The 24,896-nt window shown below is 46.8% G+C and overlaps 2 protein-coding genes across 5 annotated transcripts in view; one reads left to right on the top strand and one right to left on the bottom strand.

Annotated features, from left to right (window-relative positions):
• Nucleotides 1–14,786, top strand: part of LOC126986722 (glucose dehydrogenase [FAD, quinone]-like) — a 58,701-nt gene extending 43,915 nt beyond the window's left edge. For 3 of the 4 annotated variants that reach the window (XM_050843090.1, XM_050843091.1, XM_050843093.1), the window contains 5 exons: nt 4,236–4,401; nt 4,575–4,807; nt 6,108–6,205; nt 8,746–8,922; nt 14,252–14,786. In XM_050843090.1, the coding sequence (XP_050699047.1) occupies nt 4,236–4,401; nt 4,575–4,807; nt 6,108–6,205; nt 8,746–8,922; nt 14,252–14,495 (918 nt within the window). In that variant the 3' untranslated portion in view covers nt 14,496–14,786. The remainder of the gene's footprint in view (nt 1–4,235; nt 4,402–4,574; nt 4,808–6,107; nt 6,206–8,745; nt 8,923–14,251) is intronic. The other variant, XM_050843092.1, reaches the window with a different exon arrangement.
• Nucleotides 14,787–15,725: 939 nt separating this feature from the next.
• The window catches only part of LOC126986728 (uncharacterized), a 25,404-nt gene continuing 16,233 nt past the window's right edge, over nt 15,726–24,896 (bottom strand). The window contains exons 2-3 of the mRNA XM_050843097.1: nt 16,339–16,586; nt 15,726–16,057 (exon numbers count right to left, since the gene is read on the bottom strand). Of these exons, the coding sequence (XP_050699054.1) occupies nt 15,906–16,057; nt 16,339–16,586 (400 nt within the window). The 3' untranslated portion in view covers nt 15,726–15,905. The remainder of the gene's footprint in view (nt 16,058–16,338; nt 16,587–24,896) is intronic.

A 24,896-nucleotide genomic window follows, 5' to 3' on the forward strand; every position in this document is an offset into this window, starting at 1 on the left:
CTGCACCAGCAAATCCAACTTTTGCACCACTGGGTAAGAAATACTGCTCTAGTGGCTATATAGCTACTCCTAGGATTTATGAACTCTAATGAGACATTCATGGCCAGGAAAAAAGAACACCTATCCGTTGAAAAGAATTGGAATTTGTCGTTGCATAACTCTAAAATGTGAGAATTTCCTGTGTTCATTATGTCACTACTGAGAGTTTCCGGCATCCAGTGACACTACATGCACTTGTGGAGTGAAAGGCTGGCTGTCGAACTGCAGGTGGGACACGCTGGTTGGGGTGGGTGGTCGAGAGGGTCTTGGGAACACCTTGACATACCAGCTTGGGGGGAGGGGGGGCGCGTGAGAACAAACAAAGGCAGATTATTGGAGTAAGTGAGGGAGAAGTGAGAGGCCGGATGTTGTCGTGAGAGCGGGAGGACTGAGTTGCTGCGTCGAGGAGGGAGGGGAAGCGTGTAGGTAATTTTGTGCAAGTCTTGGCACGTTATTGTACTTTATTATTTTTATTTGGCATCCGGGTTTTATTTCGACATCATCATCCGTCAATAAGTAAGAGCTGCGTATTGACTGCGGTATCATTATTTTTATTATTAATTTTAACGTATTTTTACTCGTTGATTTGTCTCTGCCGTAAAAGACTATTGCTCAATGGAAACTTAACCCGGTAGCAGCGACCGGCCAAATTTGTGGCTTTACCGTGTAGCAGCGATTTTTGCCATGATATAAACCCCCCAAAATAGATGATGCATAAACTGATCACAAATGCGTTGATATATATTATGAAATGGTTTGCGTGAGTGATACTTTTTTCACATTTTCTCGCTTGGAGGGGCCTTTAAGAAACATGATCCAAGCAGCTACCGGGTTAATGGCGCTAAAACGAAATCACTATAAAAAAAAGAAAATAGAAACAACGTAACTATGAATCAAGGCCGGTGAGACGACTGATAACACCTACGAGAGCGATATTTTACGTTCTGCCTATAGCGCCAATATGCTTTCATGATGGGTCCTGTTGGTTGGCCCGAGCCCGTTAATGGCGCTGGCAAGTATTGAGTTTCGCTAGAGTCCGGGCTGATGATACGTGGCTTTGAGGACAGCGTACAGGTTGTCTTAGGTCACTTGGCGAGGACTGAAAATCATAAGCATGTAGCGGTTGGGGCGTGCTCCAGGACACCTCTCCCGCACAATGACCACTTTAACCCGTCCTCTGCGTTTGTCATGGATTTGGCCCTTAGTGGTAGCCTGGTAACATACAGTCCCATGTCTTTCTCTGCCTCTGTGGTGGATGGTGGAGTGTTTCCGATGTGGTATTTGATCTCCTCCAAGGGTGCAGGACTTATCATTTTTCTTCATTGAATTGTAGCAGACACTTTATGTTCCATTCCTGTAGCTTGTTGATGTCTTCTGGTAGGAAATCCGCAGTCAAAGGGCTAAAAAGATAAATAAATAAGACAAAGCCTCCAGCGCCTTCCCATGGTCGGAGAGAGAGGAGGGCGGTAACTATTCGAACCGGCGATGGTAACCACTCATAAGGGTAATAGTTGGGGGGGGGGGTGTACATATTTCTACGCACTGTTCGTATTAGTTCTCCTAAGAGAAATAATATAACCATGGAAAGTTGAGCTGAGGTATAAAGAATAACTACTGCCGCAACAACCACCGATAGAGTCTCTTTTCAGACAACAATTATAAGCTTTACCTCAGTTCATTTTCCCGAATTGATACTTTTTTCATGGCATGTTGGAAGGCTGCGTGCGAATCAGCAAATATACTAATTCTGCTGAGTCGAAGATAAACCTAAACAATTAAGGATGTTGGGGCTGGGACGGACTGCAGCACCGAATTATTATTATTATTATTATTATTATTATTATTATTATTATTATTATTATTATTATTATTATTATTATTATTATTGTTATTGTTATTATTATTATTATTATTTTTTAGGAGGGGAAATAATCTTGTGTTATATTACGTACCATTTATGGAAGATTTTGCTTCCTTTCTATAAGATATATGAACATAAAGGTGTCTGCTAGAAGCCAGCCGACACAAAGGCAGCTCATCCAAAGTTAGCGCTATTTACGGTATTATTTTTACCTAAACAAATTATGAGTGTGTATCGCATCACTCTTGCTCTGCATATTGTCTTAAAAAGGTAAAACAGGGGCAGTATAGATTTTATAATCATCAACTCCCATAAAATGTATTTCTACTATGTCAGTCTTTATGGGATGTACAGTTGCATCATCATCATTATCATCATCATTAACCATCATAAGTCCACTGCAGGACTAAAGCCTTAACTAACAATCCCCCTTCTGTTTGATGTTAAAATAGTATCCTGCTCCGGCTAATGCTCAAAACTTATCTCTCCATCCTCAGTCTGCGCTGACATTTTCCTTCATAGCAAATTCCACCGTGGTTATACTCCCGTCTAAACATTCTCTCCTGTGGACATGTTTCCTCCTTTTATGTTCTCACTCTCGATTCAACTGGTGCGATCACAGACTTCAAAGCCTCTGTCATTAATTGTGTTCAACCAGTCCTCGCGCACCATCTCGGAGCGGAGGACTAATAGGCGCACCTGACAATCACCAAATGGGGGGTACAAACCTGGCGGAGGGACTTTTTTGGCAGCCATAGCCGGTAACGGGCTAAAGCGTAGCCTATCCAGATATTTTGTTTTTATTTATTAATGATCCACAAGACATCCTAGAGTTAAATCAAAGTATGTGCTTATCTTTGCATTCATTCATACACACACTGGTAATATTTCTGTGGTGTCTGATTCACTTGTTTGAGTGAAATTCTATTGTGAAAAACAGTCACATATTCGTGTCACTAGTAAAAATGAAACTAGTAATGAAAGTTTTGCCACCATGAAATATACACAAATAGATAAATATGAAAGCTCACGAAGTCACAATAAGTGACTGTACCTGCTTTGCGCAGTAAAAGTATGCTATTTGTGGTATCTGACACCCGCAAAATGGCGTACAGGCTGGCTCGGGCCTGCGGGCTACAGCCTCAACGTTGCCAGATTGTCGTACTCAGCCGATTATATTTCCCGACTTCCTACCCCTAAACTGTCTTCTGGGCTCCAATAACGATACTAATTTATAGTTATCGTTATAAGAGTTAGATCCTGATGTTTCTTGGCATTAGTTAGGCGTCAGAAACCGGTAAATACTGTGCTCTGAGTACGATGACCTGGCAACGGTGACTATACGTATTTTCATATTATTGTTCTCTTGTTTGTTCAATGTTTTGTTCAAGAAAAAGAATACCCATAATTTTAGTTAGTTTTTGGTTATAAGGATACTGTTATGCCGGACGTGTTACTTGGGTTCCGTGTCACCGTCAGGAGACTCCGTGGGAGGGAGATATGTAAACACTTTGCACAGTGTTAATATTCTTCCTTCCAGTAGTACACTGACTCTGACTTACACACTTACCACTACTCACTATCACTGGGACTGGCCCTCTCTCCTTCTCCTATCCTATATATATCCAGTCCAGTTAGTCTAGAATATTACATACAGTATATTTCAGATCATAAAAGAAAAAAAAAATAAATATATGCGAACACTCCTGCCTGGTGCCCTGCCTGGGGTCATGCCCCGGACGGCGGCCCTTGCTCTCCGCCCTTCTCTTCCCTTTCTTTCCAAGCTCTCTAGAGGCTAGAGGCCTATGGTCGCCGGGGAAGCCAAATACTTTACGAAATACAATTATAACACTACAATCTACTAGTTAGGAAACGTACTGAATCCTGGATCGGCTACGGAATGTCAGGTGCGCCTATTCTGTCACCTTACCCAAATAGTAACTCGGCAGGCCGTCCAAGATCCAGGACGAGAATTGCTCAGTACAGTACAGTACAGTACAGGGAGATGTTCGGGATGGAAGGTCCAGGCGGAAAGATCCACAGGAGGATTGTTCAGGGGAAAATTGTTCAAGGGGAAAAGTCCAATGGGAAAGGACCATGTGGAAATAACGATGGGGAACGTCGAGGGGGTAAATACCCTGCGGAGGAAGGTCCAGGGGGAAAATGATCGGAAGGTCGGGGAGGTCCTTTGGGAAAATAAATGATCTCGTGGGAAATTACTGGGGAAGGGTGATGATTGGTCCAGGAAGAAAACAAGGAATCGGAAGAGTAGTGTAAAGTATCGGGAGCTCTCCATCATCATCATTATCGTGACATTCTCGCCTTCCCCCCCCAGGACCATGTCGCTGCGAGCGTCGTCTTCACCACCCAGGAGCCCGTGTCCCTCCTCCAGCACCGCGTCGGCAACGTGCCCTCAGCCCTGCAGTATGCCCTGCTTGGCACGGGCCCGCTGGCATCCCTCGGCGGCGTGGAGGGCATTGCTTTCGTCAACACCTCCTACGGTAGGGCGGTGGTGACTGTCTAAAACTCTTAAGTCTAAGGTATATAACACACACACACACACACACACACAAATCCACATCTGTCGACGCGACTATTGTTCAGACCATAATACTTCCTTCAACCATAACTTCCCGTCAAGTGTTTTCTCACCAGTCAGCCTCCCTTCCCCCAGCTAATGTCTCCGTGGACTGGCCTGACGTACAGTTTCATTTCGTGGCCGGTTCGTACGCATCGGACGGTGGCCGCCACCTACGCTATACCCTTGGCCTGAAGGAGCAATACTGGGCCACCTATTACAAGCCGCTGACCATTCGTGACCACTTCAGTATCATTGTGGTCCCCACGAGGCCCCGCAGCAGAGGCTACGTCCGGCTGCTGTCTCGCGACCCCCGCCGCTACCCCGAGGTGTGTGTATACACAGTGTAGACGAGTGTGTGTAGTGAGAGTGTATGTGTATGTCATTCACCATGAACTTTTCACGATCTCTCTCTCTCTCTCTCTCTCTCTCTCTCTCTCTCTGTGTGTGTAATTCACCTCTTGGTCTGCTGCGGGTGTCTCTCGAGACAGACAGCCGTTCCCCTACGGAAGGAGCTCAGAGCTCGGTGACCGATCTTTGGGTAGGACTGAGACCACTCACACACAACACACCGCGACAACGAGGTCACAACTCCTTGCCTTACGTCACGTACCTACTCACTGCTAGGTGAACAGGGGCTACACGTGAAAGATAAACCCAACTTATTTTCACCCGGTCGGGGAATCGAACCCCGGTCCTTCTGGTTGTGAGGCAGACGCTCTAACCATTGAGCTACCGGGCCGTGTGTGTGTGTGTGTGTGTGTGTGTGTGTGTGTGTGTGTGTAATGCACCACGGCCTGATCACGAGTTGGACTCGCAATCGCCAGGAAGTACCCTCCCGACAAGTAACCTCTGGCAAGCTCATTATAGTCGATCTCTGGGTACTGCCAGGACCTCCACACACCACATACTCCATCCCCCTTACTCAAGGGGGGACAGAAACCACTCCTTGTCAACGGAAAAACCCCGGCCTGAGCGGGGCTCGAACCCCTGCCTATCAGGCCGCGAAGTCTGGCAGCACAGAGCTTTTAATCACGGAGTTACTGAGCGGTGTGTGTGTGTGTGTGTAATTCACCTCTTGGTCTGCTGCGGGTCTCTCTCGAGACAGCCAGCCGTTCCCCTACGGAAGAGCACAGAGCTCGTAGTACCGATCTTTGGGTAGGACTGAGACCACTCACACACAACACACCGCGACAACGAGGTCACAACTCCTTGCCTTACGTCGCGTACCTACTCACTGCTAGGTGAACAGGGGCTACACGTGAAAGATAAACCCAACTTATCTTCACCCGGCCGGGGAAACGAACCCCGGTCTGTCTGGTTGTGAGGCAGACGCTCTATCCACTGAGCTACCGGGACGTGTGTGTGTGTGTGTGTGTGTGTGTGTGTGTGTGTGTGTGTGTGTGTGTGTGTGTGTGTGATTGCGCGCGCTCGCGCGTGCACGTGCGCATACAGTTAGTTGGAGGATGAGGCGGAGGTGGAAATGGGGATGGAGGCGGAGGAAAAAGAAACAGCTCTACAGTGCAAGAGAAATGGGAAGAATTCATTGAAATTAGTTGGAGGAGGAGGAGGAGGAATGGGTTAGTTCCAGGTGGTAAAGTCGTGCTTACCTGGTCGTGTTCCCTTCAGGTGGTGACCAACTACCTGAGCGAGCAACACGACGTCAAGGTGCTGGTGGATGGGATGCGCCTCGCCTGGCAGCTGGGCAACACTCAGGCATTCAGAGGGTTAGTGTGTTTCTGTTTGTCTTTATATCTCTTTATATATCTATTGTATTTTATTATCCCAGGGTTTCTGTGTCCCTACCCAAGGTTAGCAGTCAGCCCAATATCTATAACTTTAATACGCTAAGGGCTGAGAGATTGTGAGTGAAATTTGAGGCACTTAAACCCATCGTAGCAACACCAATTTTTGCCTATGGGCGCGGATTTGGCCGTAGTTTATCGAGTTTATGTTTGTACTGTTTGTACTGAAACTGAGAGAGTCCCCATGGCTCTGGTACTAGAAACAACAACAGTTCTCTCCTTCTGAGCTTTGCAATATCCAGAGGGTTAAGAATTACAAGTTCTTGGTACAAGAAACCAGAGCTGTGTAGCTAGAAATAATACAGCAATGCTAGAGGGATGGCTAAGGAGATTAACCTTATCATTGTAACCGTCCGTTGGAGGGTCCTCCAGAACTGCAGGGTTTCTCGGAGTGCAGAGTTCTTTCGAACTGATCACAGCCTTTTTGTTGCAAAATTTAAGCTTCATGTTAGGTCAAAAGGAATCTGGAGAAGTAACCATGCTGTGTCTCGTCTCCGGAGACTGAAAGAAATGCGTGTGCCCATGAGTATGCAATGGCAGTCTCAAATCGGTTCGTTATGCACGATACCCCGTAGGACCCTGTATGACTGTGTGATACTTTCAAACGTGAAGCTCTTCCAAGATGCAAAGGAGTTTATTGGAAAATGCCTAAGCTTAAGGAATAGTTTTGCCTCAGGGAAGGTACGTTAGATAATATTAACAAGAGTCGCAGTGTCAGGTATGCTGAAAATCCACTTCAATATAGGGCTCTGTCGTGTAGAAAGACAAAGAGACGTATGTCGGGAGTCTCGCTGAGGACACTGAGGCCCATTTCAATGCATATGACTTCCGACCTGCCTACCAAGCCCTGAAGAAACTTAGGTCCGAGCATCCCTCTTAGTTGAACGCTATCCGAACAACAGGTGGTTGTCTCGTGTCAGACGTGGATGTGCAGAATTCTTGTTAGGCTGAGTACTTTGAGCAGTTGTACATGGCGGACTTTCCAAGCGGGCAGTGGCCAACTGCTATGTTGCAAATGGCGGATACTCACCCACTCATTGACGAAAGCCCACTCTTGACAAGGTCAGAGAGGCTGTGACAAGGTTGAGGGGAGGAAAGGCAGCTGGTCTCTGTAACATCAGTGCAGGAGGTGAGACCCAAGGCAACTATACTTGCCTTGGGTGAGACCATGATCCGTGGGTTGCATGCGGTCTTGACTGCCGTATGGCAATCTGGAACTACCATTCCTTCTGGCCGGAAGTGGGGGCTGATCGTTCCTATCTGGAAAGGGAAAGAGGGTCGCCAGGACTGCAATAACCATCATGCTAATCGGTGCGCCAGGCAAGGTGCTTGCCCATCTTTTGCGCATGAGAATTCGCAGTCAGTTGATGAAGCTGTAAAGACCTGAGCAGTCTGGGTTCTCTCCTGGTAAGTCGACAATTGATCGCATTTCGCGTATTGGTGGAGCCTTTAGGCCAAGACCAAAGTGCGGGCGTTTGGAGGCTTACTAGATGAAACAATATAGTTTGTTTATGTGTGTGGCGAGAACATTGATATCTTGGAAAAATTTACATAGCACAGGACGGCATGTCTCATCAAGAAGTCTTACGGTGGATTGGCATGGCTTACGCTGTTATGGCCTCTTTTAGCACAAGTATATGGCATTGTCGATACGTTCATAGAACATAAGAACATAAGAACATAAGAACGCAGGAGTCTGCAAGAGGCCGGTAGGCCTGTACGAGGCAGCTCCTTTTACAAAAAAAAATCCTGATCTTGAAATTGCTTTTGCACCGTGTCTTATTCTTTGGCTGTGAGACATGGATGCTAAATAGTGACTTGAAGAATCGAATTGAGTCCTTTGTTAATAAGTGCCTTTGCAAAATCATGAGGTATTGCTATAATGATTATTTCAAACCAGCGATTACTCCGTGAAACTGAATCACCAATTTCCTCCATAGTCCTTGAACGCCAATTCTGGCTATATGGGCATTTTTCACGCTTCCCACTGATTGGTTTCTGTAAGAGACAATCCTGAGTAGGACAAAGGGACACTGACAAAGTACGTGACTTGAGCAAGTTGATAGATTCTCCCCTAAGGCTCTTAGAATGGGAGGGAGCCTGCATGCTGCAATTAGACTTTCCCGGAGGAGGCCCCGGGTTTGGCGCCAAAAGGTGGGCGAGGTGACGCACTCCCTTGCATATGCCCCCATTGCTCGATTGATTGGCTGACCCTCAGTATATTAATTATTCTCACTCCTTTCATGTGTTTATAGCAGATCTGCTGTACTTTTTTTTTTTACCCCAGGTGTACTATTATGATTTCTCCTTTACCTTTATTTCCCAAAACGGACTGAAAGTCATGCATATCTGTCTTCTCTTCCTGACGACTCACACTACATTTCTCTTTTACCCTTGATTTGTATTTTTTTTCCTTGCCATTCGCGATAGTATTGAAAGCCCTCGTTTCCTTACACTTTCAGGTTCGGAGCCAAATATTACGATGGTATTGTACCAGGCTGCGAGCATTTGAAGCCCGCCACTTCCACCGCGTGGGAATGCATCGCCCGCCACTTCACGCTAGCTTTTTACCACTTGTGTGGCACAGCCAGGATGGGCCCACCAGGCCACCCAGACACCGTCGTGGATCCTTCCCTCAAGTGAGTGTTTTAATGCTCTCATCCGTTTTCTTACTTTCCTTTCTCTCTCTATCTTAGTTTCATGAAATCCTCTTTGCTATGATTTTTGTAATGGTGTTCTTTGTTAGTGTTTTGTTTCATTGTTTTTATTTTTCGCGTCCGAGCGTTTCTTCTTATATTTTTGTGACGTTCACTAGAAGATCGTGGTGGCTGGTCGCGAGTTCACTCCCCGGCATCGGGAATGTTTGTTTCCTCCTCTCCGGATAACATTGATTTATCGTGTGATTTGTGACACAGATGTGATTTTTTTCTTATTACGTGCTGCACATAGTGCCAGAAGGCTTTCTTGAAGGGTCAGGTGGACGCCACCAGCCCTTTAGCGGCGCAGGCGAGTTGTATTTATAGTGGCTCCCGAGAGATATGATTTTTGCTTTGCTTATGGTGCCGCGCTGGTGCTCCTCCTTAACCGAAGTCGCTGAAGTAAGGGTAGACTAAGATCTGGACAACATGTTACTAATCTTTCGCCACTTTGCGATGACTGAAACTTATTAGCGTCTAGCGGTGGAATTTGAGACCGAGTGCTCGGGATCATGCTCGGGACCACCACGTCCTTTCGCATTACAAGCGGTGGGATCCTCTCCTGTTGTGCTGTGTATCCCGTGTAATGGGAACAGGAAGATGGATGGCTCAGTGTCCAAGAAGAGTTCATGGAAAATATGAGTGACTAAACGCAGAAGTTTATCTGAATCGGAGAGGAGGCCGTTTAGTGACCCTCCTGATGCGGGAAGCTTCTAAAAATCCACTTGAACAGTGAAACACTCCTTTAGCTGAATGGTAGAGCCGTAGCTTTCCGTCTGGCTGGTAGCTAGTTCAGTAATTGGCGTCGGAAATGTATCCTTCTCTCCGAATTAGATCAGTTTCTCGTGTTTTTGAAACAAAGATCTTGTGACTGATAAAAAGTGAGGCTTGCACTACTAAGGGTTTTCATGTCACTGATTTACTGATGTGGTTTACATCGCGAGACTTACTCATGATTTTTTTTTTTTTTTTACAAAGGAGACAACTTAAGGGCAACAACAAAAAAAAAAAATGTAAAAAAAAAAAAGCCTGCTACTTGCCGCTCCCACAACTGACAAAAGTAGGTAGTGACCAAATGAGAGGTCAATTTCGGGAGGAGAGGTGTCCTGATACCCTCCTCTTTGAAAGGGGTCAGGTCATAGACAGGAAGAAATACAGACGAAGGAAGGCAGTTCCAGAGTTAACCAGTGTAAGGGATGAAAGAGTGAAGATGCTGGTTAACTCTTGCATAAGTGGTTTGGACAGCATAGGAATGAGCATGAGTATAAAGTCGAGTGCAGCGGGGCCGTGGGAGAGGGGGAGGCATGCAGTTAGCAAGTTCAGAAGAGCAGTCAGCATGAAAATATCGATAGAAGATAGAAAGAGAGGCAACATGGCGGCGGAATTTAAGAGGAAGAAGACTGTCAGTATGAGGAGGGGAGTTGATGAGACGAAGAGCCTTTGACTCTACTCTGTCCAAGAGAGCTGTGTGAGTGGGTCCCCCCACACATGTGATGCATACTCCATACGAGGGCGGACAAGGTCCCTGTATATGGACAGCATCTGTGCGGGGGAAAAGAACTGGCGGAGACGACACAGAACGCCTAACCTCGAGGAAGCTGATTTAGTGTGAGAGGAGCTATGGAGTTTCCAGTTGAGATTTTGAGTTAAGGATAGACCGAGAATGTTTAGTGTAGGAGAAGGTGACAGCTAAGTGTTGTCGAAGAATAGTGGATAGGAGTTTGGGAGATTGTGTCGAGTTGATAGGTGTAGAAATTGAGTTTTTGAGGCGTTGAAGGACACCAGGTTCTTCTTGCCCCAATCGGAAATGATAGTAAGGTCTGAGGTTAAGCGTTCTGCAGCCTCCAGCCTGGAATCGTATAGTTCCTGTCGGGTTGGACTTCTATCAAAAAAAGTTGAGTAATGCAGAGTAGAGTCATCGGCGAAAGAATGGATAGGCCAATTCGTTTTGGAAAGAAGATCATCAATGAACAACAAAAAAAGAGTGGGAGATAGGACAGAGCCCTGTGGGACACCAATGTTGATAGGTTTAAGGGAAGAACAGTGACCGTCTACTACAGCAGTGATAGATCGGTCAGAGAGGAAACTGGAGATAAAGGTAGAAGGATAGAAACCGTAGGAGGGTAGTTTGGAAAACAAAGATTTGTGCCAGACCCTATCAAAGGCTTTTGATATGTCTAGCGCAACAGCAAAAGTTTCACCGAAACGGCAAAGAGAGGATGACCAAGAGCCAGTTAGGAAAGCAAGATGATCACCAGTAGAACGCCCCTTACGGCATACATACTCTAGAAAGGCGAAGGGTGCGTGGAGACATGATCGAGGTTTATAAATGGATGAAGGGCTTTAATAAGGGAGACATTCATAAGGTTTTGTTGGTAAGAGAACCGGGTAGGACACGAAGTAATGGGTTTAAACTGGATAAATTCAGATTCAACAGGGACATTGGCAAAAATTGGTTTACTAACAGGGTGGTGGATGAGTGGAATAGGCTTAGCAGTCATGTGGTGAGTGCCAATACAATTGTCACATTCAAAAATAGACTAGATAAATTCATGGACAGCGATATTAGGTGGGGTTAGATACACGGGAGCTTAGGGTCAAAGGAGCTGCCTTGTACAGGCCTACCGGCCTCTTGTAGACTCCTGCGTTCTTATGTTCTTATGTTCTTATTTATTGTGTTGAAGGCATTTTTGGCGTCAACAAGAAGCACTGCTTCGCACTCCACGTGGTCGAATATCTCCCGCATGGCATGGACTGCTGCTTCTCCTCCTGCCTGCTGCCCCGCACAAACTTGGAGGTTCCCTGCTGCCATTCTCACATCTTCTTTGACGACAGCCATGATGCATTTGCCTACGATGCGCCGCAGGACTTCTCCGACTCCTATAGGCCTGCATCCCGGCCTCTTGTCCAGGGGAATGAGGCGGCATGCCGTCAGGGCATCCACATAGTGGCAGCTGGAGGAGGCGAGTTTTCTTGCCAGTGCTGCAATGGTGTTGCGCAAGTCACCAGCTGCATTGCCAAAGTTGGCGCTGCTCAGCAAGCTTCGCCATGCCCGTCCTGAGGGCCCCGCGCTGCCACGAGTTTGGAGGGCCTTCTTCCACACCATCTCTCCTGTTATCCTTTCGTATATAACTGGATTCGGTGGTTGTAGACATCCTGCCAATCTCAGTCCCTTCAGGTCACTCGGTGGAGGATGTTTTTCGTTGAGTTGATTGATCGTGTCCCTGGTGAGTGGAAGCACACCCCGTGTGGAATTTTCTGACAAGGCTCGTGTTGCAGACGCAACATTACCTTGTCGCATTTTGTCTGCAAACTTCCGGGCCCTGTCTTCTGTGGAGGTGTTGTTTTGTTGGGGTCCGGGGAGCCTCTCCTGTATGGCTCTGGCTTCTCCTAGGAGGGCATCTAACTCGTTAGTTTGCCACAAGGCAACTCGCCTTCTTAATGCCTCGATATTTTCGGCTTGTTTGGTTTTTGGGTGTGCTTTTTGGAGGAAGAGATGGGGGAGAGTGAATACAATTTTCAGGGATAGGGGCGCCAGTGGTGTGTTCTGGATGTAGCTATTTAACAGGGTGACAATTTCTTTGGATGATAAATGTCGTGGCTCCACATCTGGGTGGTTCAAAAAGATTGCTTGCAGACCACCCAACAACTTCAAGGTATGTGTCATCCACCCACCTCGTTGCTTCCCCCTCCTCTAGCCCCTTCCTAGCAAAGCCTCCCCCGACCTCCGCCGCGCCCTGTCCAGTCGAAAAGGAAGAGTGATGAGGGGGTGGTGGTAGTGGTGTTGGTAGTGGCAACTTTGGAGGTGCCAATGGAAGGGGAGGTACCGGTTGAGGGGGATATGGAGGTGGCGGTTGTGCAGCAGCTCCCCGCTCACTCCTTCCCCGGCGGCCCTCATTGTCCCCGCGGTGTCGCGCTTCATCGTTATCCTCCCTGCTCTGATCTCTGCCCAGGGGATTTTGGCACCTGTCGCTCTTCTTACAGTTCGTACAGCGTCTTTTCTCCTTAATACATGCACAATTTATACATCTGTGATCTTCTTTTGTACAAACGCAGCAGGGTCATGCATTTATAAAATTATAGATATTGATATTAATGGCAACAGGAATATTGGTAGTACATGTAGTAATAATGACTGATTATTGATTATGATTGAAAGTAGTAGTGATATCTACTGTGGAATGACACTACTATTAATATTCCTATTAATTTAGCGATATTGATAGATATATAGAAAGGATTATAATCAATATAATAGGCTGACACATTGTTTTCAAAGGGTGAAGAAGAGAGAGAGAGAGAGAGTACTTCTACTACTACTACTACTACTACTACTACTACTACTACTACTACTACCACTACTATTAGTACTTCTACTACTATTAGTACTACTACTACTACTACTACTACTACTACTACTACTACTACTACTACTACTACTACTACTACTACTACTACTACTACTACTACTACTACTACTATTAGTACTACTACTACTACTACTATTAGTACTACTACTACTACTACTGCTGCTGCTGCTGCTGCTGCTGCTGCTGCTACTACTTTAGCATCTCTCAGTGGTGGGCCACGGCTCAAGGTCATGACATACTTAGGGCAGAAAAAGAAAACTATAGAAAAAGGGAAGGTAAAAGGCAATTTACCTTTCTTTTTTTTTTCTTTAAAGGTTGGCTAATCTCGTTTCATACTTATTCAACTGCTCCTCTGTAATCATATGTTGCTTACGAACCTTCAAACCTCCCGGAATACATGGTAAGAGTGAAGAGATAAAGACAAATGTGAAAATATCCATGAAATGTGTGCCCGCGCGTCCGCGGGCGGCAGAGTAGCCCATTGCGTCACGTGGCAGCCACAACACGCTTCTCGCCACGGCTAAAATCTATTAGGCTCTTTCCTACGGAGGGTATTTTTCCCCCTCGATCCTCCTTAGGAGCACTAAAAGATGAGTGAATATACATGAACCTCCTAACGAGAGTGCTTTGCCCCCCTCGAGACCTGTATTTCCACATTTCTTCGCATTAGGCTACTCCCCTCCCTCGGCCGCGGGTTTGCACATACCTTTCATCGTTGTTTTCACACTTATTTTAATATTTACACTCTTCCCTACGGTTTCCCGGGAGGTTTGATGGCTTAAACACATACTTCGCAAGGTAGGAAGCGAAATATGGGCGCGCTAATATAACTGAGCTTAACCTTTTTTTATTATTGGTGTGTGTGTGTGTGTGTGTGTAATTAATGTCGATGATGGCGGCAGGGTGGTGGGTGTGTCTGGCCTGCGGGTGGCGGACGCGTCCGTGTTCCCGACAATACCTTCGGGGAACACCAACGCGGCCGTGACCATGGTGGCGGAGCGGGCGGCGGCCCTCATCCTGCAGGAGCGGCGGAGTCTGCAACAGGCGGCGGTCGCCACCCTGCCCGCACAGCCTGACGGCACCACGTCTGCCTTGGAGAAGAGGGCAAGGACGAAGGCCGTGAAGGACGCACACTATGATCTGTGATATCCTTTCGCTTTTTACACCTTTGGCTTGTTTAGTGTTCTCTGTCTCAACCGCTTTCACTTTCGTCCTTAGTTGGTATTCCTACCTCGTCCTCACCCTCTGGCTCCTTGGCATGCCTGTTCCGCCGACCCGTCCAAGTGTCCTCCACTCTGCCCTAAATTCTCTTTCACTCTCACTTGTTCCTTCCGTTTTCTTCCGTTTGACTTTACATTAGTCCGTCAATTTGCTTACTCATATCGAAACCTATCCTTCGTGCTGTCATTTGTATTTAATGTACTCTACACCTCCTGACTCCTGTATTTATTATCCTGGTGTTGAGTGACAAAAAAAAAACGCGAGACTGGAAATAAAAGGGCAAAAGACTGGTGAATAACTGTTTAAGGAGTTCCATTGCTGCGTCTGGTATGGCGTAGAAGAAAGACAAAGGAAGAAAGGAATGTAGGGAAGAGTAAGCCGCTGTCACACACAAACAAACGGAACCTCCACGTAAACTGGTCTCGGCAGCATGCATCGCCCTGCTGGTCGAGGCGAGGTTGGCTTGATGGAGGTTTCAAGCGTGGTGGTACTACGTGCGAGGGGTGATCCAGGCGGCCTAGACTGTATTGTGAAAAGAAAAAAAATCTTCCCTCCAACGTGTACTTGTGACTCGGGGTTTTGATTCCCTTGTGAGGCGTTTGTGATAAGATATCTTTTGTGAACATACCACTAGTGTGTGCGTGTGTGTGTATTTACCTAGTTGTATTTACCTAGTTGTAATTTTACAGGGCCTGGGCTTACGCTCGTGTGGTCCCGTCTCCGTATCTATAATTATCCAACTTTTCCTTGAAACTTTGCACACTCTTCGCCGATACTATTTCTTCACTTAATCTGTTCCAAACCTCTATATTTCTTTGTGGGAAGCTATATTTCTTTGTCTCTTGAGCATCTTCCCTTCCTCAACTCTTTACTATGTCCTCTAGTATTCCTGCTGGAAGGTTCCTCTCTTAGTAGCAATTTCTCGTTATCTACTTCTTCCATTTTACTCAATAGCCTATATATTTGTATTAGATCTCCTCTTTCTCTTCTTTGTTCTAGTGTTGGCAAGTCCATTTCCTTTGTGTGTGTGTGTGTGTGTAGCGAGTTGTTCCCTGCTGGTCCCATCACCCCCACCCAGCCCTGTCCAAAACATTACTGAAATGGGAAATCCAAACGATAACTTTTATCAGACTAAGGAGGAAAACAAAAGTGGTATCACCGGGAAATATATAATAACTGGAATCTTCACATTATGGATTTATTAAATTAAATATCAAATATGAACAGACTTCAACAAGGAGTAGTTGACGTGTGTGTAGACAGCCCACAAACACTGATGGAAGTTATATAGCGGGAAACATGAGGGGTGGCAGGATGGGTTGTGTGTTGAGGTGCTTATTGAGTATTGAAGAGCTGGAGGATTTCCTGGTACTGTTTGGAGTACCTTTTGTTGATTTCTGTGGCAATGTATGATGCCCTGGCTCTCTGCTCCTGGTTGCAGATGGCAGGGTTCTGGGTGCAATGAATGAACACCCACGGCAACACCACTGTAACAGGACGGAATAATGAGTCAAATGCACAATCAGTCACAAACTCTGGAATATGATACTATTGAGTGCATTGTAACAGGAGGAAGTTTGGGAGTTAGATGCACAGTTACCCTAGAACACTTGATTATAATACTACTGAGTGTGGATTGTACCAGAAGCAAGTCACATGTACAGTCTGAATTAAGACACTGAAGTTCTGTAACATTATCGAGTGTGTTCAATGAAGTGAAAGGTAAAGTAAAAAGTGGTGTTGATGCACGAGGAGATACAAGACTTACCTAATGCCTGTCTAACCTCGTCATTCTGGGAGCATTGGTCGCAATTTTTTCCAAGGAAGCAATTGTACACCAAATCCACAAAAGCTCGGTCTTGAAGTAATTTATCAATAACAGGTTTTTCTGCATTGATAAGGGTGAAGGTCGGAATCTGAATCTCGGAATATCCTGAAGGACAGCCCACCTGCTGGCCCATGGCGCCTGCCACCATGGCCAGGGCCACAGTCATGACCGGGAGCAGAAGACGAGCCCTGTGGAAGGAGAGGTGTCGTTGCTATAGACGCAAGCGTCGCACATCTATGTCATGGGTGTTGGACCAGAACATAGAAAATGTCAAGGATTATTCTTTAGAATAAACTAAATCCGGCGTGAGCAGGAACCGCACCGGATCAATGGTTAAGGTATGTGGTTATTGATGAAACTGCTTTTACCAGAAGATGTGTAGGAAGATAAGGCGTAACTCCTTATAAATAGCCTACGTGGTAATAACAGGAAAATATCGAAATATACACCAGTGAGTGCTAGAGTGTATGCTGCCCTGCTCTCATTCTGAAGGTCCGGGTTCGATTCCCTACTCAGTGGTGCACATTTCGAGTCTACCCTTTTGCTCTCCACCAAGATGAAAAGTTAATCGGCTTTGGTTTATCTCATGCAGACAGCCAACAGGTCACTTTTCACACCTCAGCTTGTCACATCAATTTGTTGATAAAAGTTATCGGAGGATCCAAGTTAAGACAAAAGAAATCATGGAGACTAAATCGATGTCAACTACAGAAGATAAATTATTGGTATTGTTTTCTTAACTATATACATGAATAATAATAGAGAATGAAATGAGACCGTGAATGACTACAGCAACACAATAGCAGCATCAGGCGCAGCACCGCCTCTCTACTTACATAGTTGCTGTGCGTGTTACAAGGGGTCACCGGAAGACTTGAGTGCCAGCCAGAAAGCGGCGGGCCTTTATATACTATCCGGGCAGCGTCTAGCGTGGGCATGTGAAAGGAGGGGGGGAGGGAGAGCTTCCAGATGCTGATTTTAGTCTCAATATTGAATTGATACCTGCGCCGATTCACTTATTGCCCATCACGTGACCTTGAGGAGGAGCAGGAGCAGGAGGAGGAGCGGGATCAGAATGACGGAGAGGAAGGGGCAGTGAAGGTAGAGGAGACTTGAAAGGAAGATAATGCTGAAAGATTTATTTCAAGCTTTGCAGCACAAGTCTGTCGCTTTTGAATTATGCAACACACACACACACACACACACACACACACACACACACACACACTAGGGATGGGCAAGTACCGTTAATTTGAGTACCGGTAGTACCGGTACCGAAAACTCAAGTACCGTTAGTACCGGTACCGGTACCCGAAGGATTTTTTTTTTTCTTAATGACTTCTGATGAAATTCCCAAATAAATTTCCTGTAAAGAAAACTCTCTCTCTCTCCTTCAACTTAATATCAACTAGAGTAGAAATGCAATGTTTAGGAGCCTTCTGATTAATGTAAAATCACTTAGGTTTAAGGACAGACCACCTAGTCTAGACCATGGGGTCTGTGTGGTCTGATTTTCTATGTAAATCTATGTAAATCTCTCTCTCTCTCTCTCTCTCTCTCTCTGAATGAAGTGAATATTTATTTTTTCGATAAAAAAATAGCATGTATAGTTATTATGGATGTACTCGATCATAGTCTAATAACAATAACAATATATATTAGCGTTTTCTAAAGACTCGTGGGACTCACTAACTTTTAACCCAAGACTTCGTTTTCTTTTTACTTGCCACTGTTAAATTCGTATGACTCGTTAACTTTTAGAGAGAGAGAGAGAGAGAGAGAGAGAGAGAGAGAGAGAGAGAGAGAGAGAGAGAGAGAGAGAGAGAGAGAGAGAGAGAGAGAGAGAGAGAGAGAGAGAGAGAGAGAGAGAGAGAGAGAGCTGGTTAACATCATCAAGCAGCTTAGGAAGGAGAACAGGAGGTACAAGTCCACCTTCGCCTCTTTCGACAAAACCGCCGAAAACATTGCTGACAACCGTGACGCGGTAGTAACCATCCTGAACTTCATCGACTACAACTTGGCCACACAGAGCAGCCTCAATAACCTCACCGTCACCAGAACATCCTGCTCTGCCCGAGGACACAGCATTGACAAGGATTGGAAGCACCACGTCGCCCACCACCGCGGAGCAAACGACTGGTGGACCTCAGGCAAGCCGCGTCAGCACTAGAAAGCCTCCACTGGCACCGTCTCCACCGCTACTCAAAGTGATTTACCTGATACCCTCCCAAACCCCTCAAGACCTGCCCCTGTCACCGCTGAGGCATCAACCCCTCACACAATTAAACCTCAACTCAACCCACCCTCAAGCTCAGTTGACCCGCCCAGAGATACATCCGTAATAAACACCCAAATATCATCAGGCGCTGTACCCAAGAACACAGCAGCCACCATCACAAGGGAAGATTACCCATCATCCAATTCCTCATCCATCCCCATCAACACTATACCTGACTCTCAGGCCAATCCCCGGTCCTCAGCACCGAGCGGTCAGAGCTCAGACGACCATCGCAAGCGAAGAAGTCACGCCCAGAACCTGCCCACTCCCCAAGGCATAGACACCGCTGACACACGGAGGAACAAGAGTCCCGCCCGGCGACAAAGTCATCCTCCTCCCCCCAGAACACCTCGCCACAGCCGCCCCAGGAACACCTATACCTCCTTGCGCCCACACCCTGTTCCACTCCTGTCCCTGCCCTCCCCTAGTAGGACCACTCCCAAAGAATTTTGCAACCATTGCAAGAGGAGTGGCCATACTAGAGGCACCTGCCGCTGGCTAAGCTGGTGCGACTACTGCTACCGTGAAGGTCACACCACAGCTAACTGCCGTGCCTCCCATGCCCAAGAAAGGCACGAAAAGATCTACCGCCAGTTGTCCGAGCAGACAGCCGTCACCTCCCTCCTCATCGAGACACTAAACAAGCACCTCACACAGCCTCCTCTCCCCAGTTACCAAGCGTCTCAGCGCCAAGCACCTCATCCCTCTCAACACCCCTACACACCTTGGAATTATGCCGGCAGACCCAACCTTCCAAGAGAAACTGACGATTATGTCTACTAACATCAGAGGCCTCCAAACTAACATAGGAGATCTAACACACTCTTTTGTTATCCCGCACTCCCCAGACATCATAGCCACAGTGGAGACCTTTCTCAATCCCACCATTCCCGCCTACTTTGAGCATATTCAAGGGTACTCTAGATGGCACCGAAGAGACCGAGCCCACGGTACCTTCGGGGGAATCGCAATCTGCTTCCGTGACGGTCTTGCTGTGGAGGCCCTCGATGTCGACATGGAACGCCACCTCGAAATGGCATTCTTCAGGCTGTGGACAAGACAACGCGACCCCATCCTGCTCTGTGTATGCTACCGGCCACAGTGGCAGGGGAGCGACCCCATCCACTTCCTCCACACAAATCTCGACACCCTTCTGCTCCAGCATTCCTGAAAACATCTCATTGTGGTGGGGGACATGAATCAGTACTTGGTGGCAAGGCAGTTCGAAGACCTTCTGACCATGTACGGCCTCACGAACCACGTTGATTTCCCTACACATATCTCCGGCTCCTCCCTGGACCCAGTCATTACAGACCTGCCAGAGGAAGTTGTCACCTGTCATCCCCTAGGTATGGTTGGTTCCTCTGACCATTCTGCTGTGCTCACCACCATCAAGACCTCAATAGAACACGACGGAGCCACCGCCCGTGTGAACTGGTTGTGGTCCCGGGGAGATTGGAACAGCCTGAAGGCAAATCTGGACTCCATCGTGTGGACGGATATCCTCCACGGAGATTTCAACACCCAAGTGGAGAACTTAACAAACCTTCTTCTGTCTCTGCAACAAGAATATGTGCCCAGCCAGTCATATAAATCAAAACCAAATGATCAGCCCTGGTTCGGCTATCAGTGCAGGATAGCCGCGGACACCAAGAGTAGGGCTTGGCTGCGTTACAAGTCCCATCCTTCTCAGCATAATAAAACCTTACACAGAGAAGCCTGCAAGAACATGAGCCGGGTGCAAAAACAGGCTATACAACGCTGGAAGGAGGTAATGAAGACCAAGCTCAGCGGCCAGTCTGTGGGTAGCAAGGAGTGGTGGAGTGGAGTGAAACAACAACAAGGCCTCTCAGCCGACAACGCCATCCCACCCCTCGTCAGGCCAGATGGGTCAGTGGCTATACGCGCCAATGACAAGGCGGAGCTACTGGCGGCCCACTTCTCTTCCAAAATGTCAGTACCTGATCCCCTCCGCGACCCCCCGAAGCTGCCATCCCTCACCAGGGCCTCTCTGGAGAGTCTCACTGTCACCACAGAGGAGGTGAAAAATCTGCTGCTGCAAATAGACCCCAAGAAAGCCCTAGGGCCTGACAACATCAGCCCTCACCTGCTAAAAAGATGCGCTGGCCAGCTTGCCCTACCACTTACCACCATTTTCAATAACATCCTTTCCACCTCCAAGTGGCCCACACTTTGGAAGAAAGCGAGAGTGGTGGCCATATACAAGAAAAAAGGCAAACAGGACCCAAAGAACTACCGCCCAGTATCCCTCCTCTCCACTGTTGGGAAAATCTTGGAGTCCCTTATAACAACCAAACTCACGGCCTTCCTCGATGCCCACCATCTCCTCAACTCCAAGCAATTCGGCTTCCGGCAGGGAAGATCTGCTGCAGACCTGCTGCTCCTTAACTCTGCCTCATGGAACCACTCGCTGGACAGGGGACTCGACACCTTCGTCGTGGCTCTTGACATAGCCGGAGCCTTCGACAGGGTTTGGCATCAAGGCCTCATCGCCAAGCTGAAGAGCCTAGGTGTGCGAGGCGCCCTCCTGCAACTCATTGGAGACTATCTCCAGGACAGGGCGTTACAGGTGGTGATTAACGGCCACACCTCAAGCCAGCACCCCATCAATGCAAGCGTGCCCCAGGGCAGCGTACTAGGGCCTCTACTGTGGAATGTTTATTTCAATGACATTCTCCAGCTCATTCCTGATGCCCAGGCGTACGCTGACGACTGCACCCTTGCCTTCACCAGCGACAGACAGGACTGGCAAGGCACAGTGTGTCGCATCAACATGGCACTCGACAAAATTATCGCCTGGAGCGGCTGCTGGCAGGTCACCCTGGCCCCTGATAAAACACAAGCATTAGTAATATCCCGCAGGCGAGATATCAACAATCTAGCCGGGCCGGGGATACAACTGGAGGGGAAAACGCTACCCCTTCAAGACTCCATCTCCATTCTCGGAGTGGAGTTCGACGCGGGACTCTCCTTCACCAACCATGCTAAAAAAATATCAAAAAATGCAGCATGGAAACTCAGCTGTGTACGGCGCATCTCCCATCTACTTGACGCCAAAGGGACTGAGGTGCTCTACAAGGCACAAGTACGCCCCCTCATGGAGTACTCCCCCCTCGCCTGGTCCTCCTGCCCTCCATCCTACCTTGCAACGCTGGATCGTGTCCAGGCCAGAGCCCAGCGTCTGATACAGCGCACAGGTCCTCAGCACGCGCGTGGCTCCCAACCTCTCCAGGAGCGCAGGATGTGGCAGGCCTGTGTGTAATGTTCAAGGCACACAACATAAACACACCCCGCCTGGCAGCTCTCCAGCTACCCCCGCCCCCAACCCCCATACACACACACCGAGCAGCACCCCACAGACAGGACCAAGTGGCTGTACCCTTCTCCAGGACAGAACACCACTTCCGCTCCTTCCAGCCCCGCTACAGCCGCCTGTGGAACCAGCTTGTTCGCCACACCGACCCCCACCATCGCGCGTCACTTCAAGTCTTCAAGCGGGAGGTGAACAGCTGGATTAGGACTTCTAGGCAGTAATTCAATGTGTCTTGTATGTAGCTATAGATAGATGAAGCTTAAAACCTTCAACTTTAGCACAATCTTCTGTAAGCCCTGTTTAAAAAAAGAGATCACCACTTAGTAAGTGGATATCTCGGTGATATGGGTAGTGGGTACTCGATCATAGTCTAATAACAATAATATTTATTAGCAACCTAAAAAAGAAAAAGAATCGGACATCAAGAATTATCCAGTAACTCCAATAAATAAATCAAATAATAAAATAATAGAAAGCAGGGCTGTGATGAAAATGACAGGACAAATGGTGGGAACTTGGGGACGGTCCAGCGTCACTAAGATCAAGTGCAGTGCCGAGTGATCATTGCTTCCTGAACCCCAGTGATCATGAGGCTTCGCGGTACCAGGTACCGGTACCTGGTACATTCTTCGCGGTACCTGGTACCGGTACCTGGTATCGGTACCTGGTACCGCGAAGCCTCATGATCACTTGGTTCCGGAAGCATTATCACTCGGCACTGCGCATTGCCGCTAGTACCGGTACAGTTTGGATCTTATTGACGCTCGGCGCTCGCCCGCCTCCATGTGGTATGGGCCCTGTGTGTAGACGCTGAGTCACTGCCCTGCTGACCGTCTCCCCAAGTTCCCACCATTTTGTCCTGCTTTCCGTTTCCATCACAGCTCCCGTTTCCATTATTTTATTATTTGATTTATTTATTGGAGTTGCTGGATAATTCATCATGTCCGATTCTTTTTCTTTTTTAGGTTGCTAATAAATATTTTTATTATTAGACTATGATCGAGTAGTCGAGTACCCATATCACCGAGATATCCACTCACTGAGTGGTGATCGCTCTCTCTCTCTGAATGAAGTGAATATTTATTTTTTCGATGAAAAAATAGCATGTATAGTTATTATGGATGTACACGATCATAGTCTAATAACAATAACAATATTTATTAGCAACCTAAAAAAAATCGGACATGAAGAACTATCAATAAATCCAATAAATAAATCCGAGCAACTGGTACCGGTACCGAGCAATCTGGTACCGGTACCGTACCGGTTAGCTGGTACCGTTAGTACCGGTACTGGTACCGGTACCTGCCCACCCCTAACACACACTCACATTCGTTGCCCTTGCTGACCCTACACGATCAATATTATTGCGCAATATTCAGTATTGTACAATATTATTGACAGTGAAGGGGCGGTATTGAAGAATTACAATATATTGAAGACATCAAAAAGAGTTTATTTTATCGCACAATACGAATATACTGAGTAGTGTGAGGGTAATATTGCGCAATTCCGATTAAAGCAACATCAATGTCCGTCATGCTGTCTCTCTGAAATCCTTCACACGGCTGCCGATATTGCGCAATAATATAGGGCTGTGTTGGGGGAAACAAATATTGCACACACACAAAAAAATGAGTCAATATATTGTGCCAATAATATTGATCGTGTAGAGTCTACTTTACTCTCATTCGCTGCCCACTCTCTCATAAGAACATTCGAAGAACATAAGAACATAGGGAGACTGCAAGAGGCCGACTGGCCTACACAAGGCAGCACTAATACATTGCTTCCTTAGTTTTAGGTTAGAGTTCACTAACACTCCCAAATCCCTTTCACACACTGCCTTGCCTATCGTCGTAGTCTAAACTATACCCGTGTAATGGGTTGCGTGTTCCTATACACTTAGTACGCTAAACTTGGTGATGTTAAAATTCATCTGCCATTTTTCTGACCAAGCTGACTGTTTAGATCCTCCTGCAGTGCTCTGGCATCCTCCCCTATCCTAATAGTGCGTCCTATTTTGGTGTCATCGTAAATTTACCTATGTCACTGGTTATCTCATTGTCTATGTCATTGATGCAGATAATGAATAAAAGCGGGCCTAAAACCGAACCCTGAGGAACCCCACTAGTAACATTACCCCATTCGATTTTTTTACCATTGATGGTAACCCTCTGTTTCCTGTCGCTAATCCACGCTCTAATCCAATCATAAACCTTCCCTCCTATTCCATGAGCCCTGACTTTATTTAATAGTCTCTGGTGAGGTACCTTATCGAAGGCCTTACTAAAATCAAGATAAACATCGTAACTCTCATCAGTGTCAGCTGTCAAAGGATAAAAGATTAGTAAGGCACGACTTTCCTTTAGTAAACCCATGCCGCGAGTCGTGTCTGTCAATGTGGCCCCTAATACTATCTGCTATTATTGACTCAAGCATTTTACCTATAACTTGCGTCAAACTGATTGCCCTATAGTTATGCATGGCAGATTTATCTCCCTTCTTATATATTGGAATAATGTGTGCCTGCTTCCATGAAACAGGCACCACCCCTGTGTCTAGAGACTTCCTAAAACCTGTTAGCTGCATCTGATCTCAGATTTACATTATTTTTATACCTAGGGAAAAATTTCATCTGGCCTTGGCGCCTTAGTAACTTGAGTCTTTCCATCTGTCTATTCACGACCTCCCTACTTGCGTTGATGTTGGTTAATCCTTCTACCTCTTCTCCCCTGTAGATCTATTCTTCCTGAGGTATATCGTCTAACCTTTTTTTGGTAAATACAATTAAGAAGTATCTGTTTAAAGCCTCCCTCATTTCCTCATCTATATCTATCAGTGATTCTCCTGACTTAAGCGGCCCTATCTTATCCCTGACCTTGG

Source organism: Eriocheir sinensis, chromosome 62 (genome assembly GCF_024679095.1).
Source record: "Eriocheir sinensis breed Jianghai 21 chromosome 62, ASM2467909v1, whole genome shotgun sequence".
Classification (NCBI taxonomy): Eukaryota; Metazoa; Arthropoda; class Malacostraca; order Decapoda; family Varunidae; genus Eriocheir; species Eriocheir sinensis.